Source organism: Stomoxys calcitrans, chromosome 3 (assembly GCF_963082655.1).
Source record: "Stomoxys calcitrans chromosome 3, idStoCalc2.1, whole genome shotgun sequence".
In the NCBI taxonomy this organism is placed as follows: Eukaryota; Metazoa; Arthropoda; class Insecta; order Diptera; family Muscidae; genus Stomoxys; species Stomoxys calcitrans.
Window position 1 is genome coordinate 53887181 of NC_081554.1, and position 7502 is coordinate 53894682.

A 7502-nucleotide genomic window follows, 5' to 3' on the forward strand; every position below is an offset into this window, starting at 1 on the left:
TTCGTCAAAACCCGGTGAAAACCTACCTGAACTATATACGACATGGATGTCGACAATTTTAACATAAGTCACTGTGTCAAATTTCAATGAAATCGGATTATACGCCCAAAACCTTAAATAGAGATATCGGTCTATATGGCAGCTATATGCCAATCTGAACCAATCTAGGCCAAATTACAGAAACATAGCGAGGGGCTTAAACTTACTTACTGTCCCAAATTTCGGCGACATTGGACAAGAAATGCGCCTTTTATGGGTCCAAAACCTTAAATCGAGATATCGGTCTATATGGCAGCTATATTAAAATCTGGACCGATCTGGGCCAAATTGAAGACGGATAACGAAGGACTCAACACAACTCAATGTCCTAAATTTCCGCGACATCGGACAAGAAATGCGCCTTTTATGGGCCCAAAACCTTAAATCGAGTTATCGGTCTATATGGCAGCTATATTCAAATCTGGGCCGATCTGGGCCAAATTGAACACGGATATCAAAGGACCCAACACAACTCATTGTCCCAAATTTCGGCGACATCTGACAATTAATGCGCCTTTTATGAGCCGAAAACCTTAAATCGAGAGATGGGTCTATATGACAGCTATATCCAAATTTGGACCGATCTAGGCCAAATTGAGGAGGGATATCGAAAGGTCTAACACAACTCCCTGTTCCAAATTTTAGCAAAATCGGATAATAAATGTGGCTTTTATGGGCCTAAGACCCTAAATCGGCAGATCGGTCTGTATGGGGGCTATATCAAGATATAGTCCGATATAATTCATCCTGTCTGTGGACAAAAAAAAAAAAGAACGTGTGCAAAGTTTCAGCTCAATATCTCTGTTTTAAAAGACTGTAGCGTGATTTCAACAGACAAACAGTCGGACGGAGGGACAGAAGGATGGACATGGCTAGATCGTCTTAGATTTTTACGCTGATCGAGAATATATATACTTTATAGGGTCGGAAATGGATATTTCGATTTGTTGCAAACGGAATGGCAAAATGAATATACTCCCATCCTGCGGTGGTGGGTATAGATTGGAAATGGAAAGACGTGAGTTTGACCGAATTGAGATAGTCAGAATAAAGTCTGGAAATTCTACCAAAGAATTTAACATCAAACCGATGGCTTTGGTGCAGGCACATCCTCCCGCAGAGACAGAGAAGGAAATCTGGTAACTGACACCGATAACATGCTGAGGATATGGAAAGAACATTTTACCCAACTGCTAGTGTCCGACGTTGGCGACGAAGTTGAGACCGCAGAACCAATCAATGATGATGGTATAGAATGTTAAGCTCCTAGTCAGAATGAGGTCCAAGTAGCAGTGACCTGAGTAATGAATAACAAGGCAGCAGGAGCCGACGGGTTACCGGCAAAACTATTTAAGACCGGAGGCGGCACGCTAATAAGGAATATGCATTCGCTTATCTGCGTAATGTGGCTAAAAGAACGCATGCCCGATGATTGGAACCTCAGCACACTATGTCCCGTACACAAGAAAGAAGATATGACGGAATGTGCCAACTTCAGAGGAATAAGTCTCCTCCCCATCGCATAGAAGATACTCTCGATCATACTGTGTGAAAGTCAATGAGATAATTGGGCCCTATCAATGCGGCTTTAGACCTGGTAAATCCACCTTGGACCTGATATTCACACTGAGCCAAATTCTGGAAAAGACCTACACCTACCATTTCATTGTTGACTACAAAGCCGCTTTCAAGCTATGTCTGAGTTTAGTATCCCTGCTAAATTAATAAGACTCTGCAGGATGCCACTTGCTGATACGCGTTCCTCAGTAAGAATAGGAAGAATCTCTCCGAACCATTCCATACCAAACGAGGTTTCAAACAAGGAGACAGCCTATCGTGAGATCTTTTTAATATCCTCCTGGAGAAGATTATACGAGATGCAGATGTGAATAGATATGGCACACTAATCACAAGAGAACACATGCTACTCGCCTATTATGCCGACAACATCGACATCATAGGTCGATCACCGGAAGTAGTAACTGCAGCCTTTGAAAGAATCGAAAGAGAGTCAGTGAAAATGGGTCTGGCAGTTAATGGAGATAAGATGAAATGGATGGTTTCAACTCCCAACAAGCCTTGCACAACCGAATAGATAAAGAAAATGGAGAAAGTTGGGAACCACAACTTTGAGACAGTCAGTAACTTTATTTATCTCGGCACCGCCGTAACCGAAACGAATAACACCAGTTTTGAGATTAAGCAAAGAATAATACTGGCAAACAGATGCTACTTTGGACTAAGTAAGCACTTTAGAAACAAGGCCACTTCTCGACAGACGAAGATTACACTATACAAGACACTGATACTACCCGTGCTGTTATATGGTTCTGAGGCATGGGTACTTGTGAAAGCAGATGAGGCAGTGTTTGGAGTATTTGAGAGAAAGATTCTTTGTAAAATATATGGACCAGTTTGCGTTAATGGAGAATATAGGCGATGTATGAACCACGAGCTGTATGTGCTGTATGGCGACGTTAGCATAGTTCCAAGCATCAAAATACAACGGCTGCGTTGGCTAGGTCATGTTGTCGGAATGGATGAAGAAGCTGCAGTAAAGAAGTCTTTTGAAGGCAAACACGGTGGTACACGCAAACCGGGAAAATTAAAACTCCGATGTAAAGAGACACCTCGAAACTGGGTGTCAGAGATTTTAAAATGAGCGCAGAAGATCGAGGCACTTGGAACGCTATTCTACGTTCGGCTAGTGGAGCAAATGTTCTGCAATAGCCAATTAAAGTGACTAAAACTTTCCTGCGAGTGAGCTAATCTTGTGATTGGTCAACCCTTTGAACCTAAACCTCAGTAAACCAAGGGCTTTAGAAGTCAAACCAAAGCGGCCCAATGGTAATAGCGAGTACCATTCATTTATACGAAGTATCTGTGCTAAATGTCAAGACAATCAAGGCTATACACCCCACCAATTCTTTGATGTCGTCTATGTCTAAAAGATCGAAAGCTTATCGCATTTTATTATGGACTCACCCGTATCAACATTGACAATTACGATGTTTTGAAATAAAAGTTTTGTCTTGCAGTCTATGAAAAATCAAATCAAAACAGTTCTTAAGTTAAATCGCTCAAGTGAAGAGCTTGTCCTACAATTATTAAAATTCTTTATATTTTTTACCAATATGGGCAAAGCCCTGGTGCAAATATTTCTGCTCTTGGGCACACTGTGCTTCACTTTGGTCCAAGGCGAAGCTACAAACGCAACGTCATTGACGGTGGAACAAAAGAAGCTGCAATACATGGAGTCCAGTATGGACCTTGACCAACCTGTTTGTACGAATTTTTATAAATATGCCTGCAAGAAGTGGTCGTTTTTTATAGCATCCGAGGCCCTAGATGTGCTCGAAACGAACGTTGAAACACAAATGGAAAATATTATTGAGGTATTTCCCTCTCTCATGTATCCAGAATTCTTGAAAAGCATACACAATCATTATCAATCGTGTAAAAGTCGTGATGAATTTGATGTTCTTGACTATCTGAAATGGATGAACGAGCACACTGATATAAAATGGCCCTTAGTGAAACAGAAAGAGCTGCCGGGGATGGGAGGAGAAGAAAAAGTGGAAGAATCAACACCACTCGATTGGATAGAATTGCTGGCCTTGACACGCACCTATGGCCTCAATGATATTTTCATCTATGAAACTGTAGTACAACGTCAAGAGGATCCCAACAAACTGATTGTAGTAATTAAAAGACCCCCGCTCCATAAGATAGGCGACTTAAAACATCAGATATATGATCCCAAAGGTCACCTGCAGCATATGGACTTGGAAAGCTTTCGAAATTTTCAAATAGATTTGCTTAACCTTACGGTGCATTTTGTGGAACGTGTTGAAAAGGCGAGTTTCGAAGTTATCATGGACTCTACAGGCAGGCCAAGTGACACAAAACCCCTGCTGGTGAAAGTCAACGAACTGCAAATGCCTTGGCTGGTGAAGTATTTGGAAACGCTGCTCAATAGAAGACCCTTGGATGCCGGCATGGAGATTTACATCAACAGTGTGGAATATCTGCAGTCAGTTTACAGTTTGATGAATGCACGAGGCAATCGCTTTATGAACGAATACATCCAGCTTAGATTTTTCATTTATTTGCAAGAGAAATTTTTTACTCGTAGCTTTAAATGCGTTCAGTATATTCGTGAGAGCTTTCCCTTGGTCATGCAGTGGGCCTACGAGAAAAATAATTTACAATTGAAATGGCAAATACCTAGAGTCGAAAAAATATACGAAAACCTCAAAGCTGAGTTTCGTCAATCATTGCAGACGAATAGCTACAATTTCAGTGAGTATGTGCAACAGTATCTGCTAGACAAACTGGATGGCCTTACATTAATGGTGGGGCAAATGAATGTGCTTGAGTTGCAGCGCTACTACACAAATATGAGTCTTGCCGCGAACAAATACTATGGCAATCATTTGCAAATAGCAAATTTTCATTTCAAACGTCTGCATGAGGCTCTGGGCCATGAGCAACTTACATCCAGCTCTCCTGAAATGTGGCATTTGCAACAGTTTGTGGACTATGGCCAGCGACTTGAGAAAACCCTTAGCCTGGCACATTTGCCCAAATTGTATCCTAGACTTAATGTTATATACCTTCCCTTGACTGTGTTGCAGCCGCCCTTCTACGAAGATGGCCTAAGTGATGAGTTTATTTACGGCTCGCTGGGATTTTGGCTAGCCCATGAAATAGTCAAATCATTCGATCAGCATCACCTGGTGTACGATGCCAAGGGCAAAGTCAACACACAAATGTTGCAACAGATTCAAACGAATCGAAAATATAAAAAATCACTTTGGGAGTTAAGACACAACTTTCCCCATTATGATTTGGAAGATAAAATCAATGATCTGGGTGGCCTGAAGTTGGCCTATAATGCGTTTTCAAAGCTTAAACTAGCCCATCATTTGAACAGATCGTTCACCCTTAACAACAGCTCATTCACCAGCGATCAGTTATTCTTTTTGAACTATGCCCAAAACTTTTGCAGTACTTTATGTGGCTTTAGTGATCTGGGAACCCTTTTTTACAACTCCTGTGACCGTGTCAATTTGCAAGTGCAAAGGCTTAAAGAGTTTGACAAGGCATTCGATTGCCATGGTTATTCCACGGAACCAATTTGGTAAAAATCGGTATTGATTTTTTTGCAACAAATAAATAAATAAATAAACCACTAGACTCGAAATGATAAAAAATAGTTTTTGATTTATTTTTAAAGGAGTTTTTAAATAGTGTCCAGTGTGCTGGTTTCAGTCTGACTGGCGGTGCCAATTGTATAGAACTTTCAACTTGGATTGCTTCCACCCTGCTTGCTTGCTCTACTGGAGATGACGTCTAATGCCCTTAAGCAGTGATGGGCACATGTGCTAGTGTGCACATTATGTCCAAGCCCATGGGCAATAGCGTATATGTATTGGGTTGCCCAAAAAGTAATTGCGGATTTTTCATATAGTCGGCGTTGACAAATTTTTTCACAGCTTGTGACTCTGTAATTGCATTCTTTTTTCTGTCAGTTATCAGCTGTTACTTTTAGCTTGCTTTAGAAAAAAAGTGTAAAAAAAGTATATTTGATTAAAGTTCATTCTAAGTTTTATTAATAATGCATTTACTTTCTTTTAAAAAATCCGCAATTACTTTATGGGAGTTATAAAGGGTGATTTTTTTGAGGTTAGGATTTTCATGCATTAGTATTTGACAGATCACGTGGGATTTCAGACATGGTGTCAAAGAGAAAGATGCTCAGTATGCTTTGACATTTCATCATAAATAGACTTACTAACGAGCAACGCTTGCAAATCATTGAATTTTATTACCAAAATCAGTGTTCGGTTCGAAATGAAAGGGCAAAGTCAACACACAAATGTTGCAACAGATTCAATCGAATCGGAAATATAAAAAATCACTTTGGGAGTTAAGACACAACTTTCCCCATTATGATTTGGAAGATAAAATCAATGATCTGGGTGGCCTGAAGTTGACCTATAATGCGTTTTCAAAGCTTAAACTAGCCCATCATTTGAACAGATCGTTCACCCTTAACAACAGCTCATTCACCAGCGATCAGTTATTCTTTTTGAACTATGCCCAAAACTTTTGCAGTACTTTATGTGGCTTTAGTGATCTGGGAACCCTTTTTTACAACTCTTGTGACCGTGTCAATTTGCAAGTGCAAAGGCTTAAAGAGTTTGACAAGGCATTCGATTGCCATGGCTATTCCACGGAACCAATTTGGTAAAAATCGGTATTGATTTTTTTGTAACAAATAAATAAATAAATAAACCACTAGAGTCGAAATGATAAAAAATAATATTTGATTTATTTTTAAAGGAGTTTTTAACTAGTGTCCATTGTGCTGGTTTCAGTCTGACTGGCGGTGCCAATTGTATAGAACTTTCAACTTGGATTGCTTCCACCCTGCTTGCTTGCTCTACTGGAGATGACGTCTAATGCCCTTAAGCAGTGATGGGCACATGTGTTAGTGTGCACATTATGTCCAAGCCCATGGGCAATAGCGTATATGTATTGGGTTGCCCAAAAAGTAATTGCGGATTTTTCATATAGTCGGCGTTGACAAATTTTTTCACAGCTTGTGACTCTGTAATTGCATTCTTTTTTCTGTCAGTTATCAGCTGTTACTTTTAGCTTGCTTTAGAAAAAAAGTGTAAAAAAAGTATATTTGATTAAAGTTCATTCTAAGTTTTATTAATAATGCATTTACTTTCTTTTAAAAAATCCGCAATTACTTTTTGGGCAACCCAATATTTGCCCGTTACTGCTCTCACAGTAAGGAATGCCAATCTATATGGGAGCTATATTTAGATATACACCGATTTAGATCATATTCGGCCCGGATGTCGGAGATCTTAACGCAAATTGTTCTAAATATCAGCGAAATAGGGCAATAAATGCAGTATGTATGGGCCTTAGAACATAAATGGGAGATCGGTATGTATGGCAGCTATACCGAAATCTAGACCGATCTATAATACATTCGGTACGAATATCGAAAGGAACCAAAGTTCACCGAAATCAGGCTATAAATGCGGCTTTTATGAGTTTAAAACCCTTAAATCGGGAGGTCGGTCTACATGGGGGCCAAATCTAGATATAATCCGATAGCCGAGTCCATCTTCAAATTTGACCTGCCTATGGGCAAAATACGAATCCGAAGTTTTGGGGGATGGTCGGCCACTCAGTGAATTGGCCTTGGAAATATATATCGGATTCGTGTTTTACTCTAAAAACCCTCTTATTTGATGCTCATATAGCAATAGTCAGCAAATACACCCTATTTGGGTGGTGTTTTGGGGGTGAGGTGGCACCATAGACACTTTTCCCGTATGTTGATATCAGATTGGTGCTTTACTTCCAAAGACCTTTTATTTGAGCCCCATATTGCTATGGTCGTAAATTTGTCCCCTTTGGGGGATGTTTTTGGGGAG

General features: G+C 40.1%; 1 protein-coding gene across 1 annotated transcript; it reads left to right on the forward strand.

Moving 5' to 3' along the window:
* The first annotated feature begins 3150 nt into the window (after window positions 1-3150).
* On the forward strand, window positions 3151-5186 carry LOC106086959 (membrane metallo-endopeptidase-like 1). Its single transcript, XM_013251798.2, has one exon. It carries the CDS (start codon window positions 3174-3176, stop codon window positions 5184-5186), a length of 2013 nt encoding a protein of 670 aa, XP_013107252.2. The 5' UTR covers window positions 3151-3173.
* Window positions 5187-7502: the final 2316 nt, after the last annotated feature.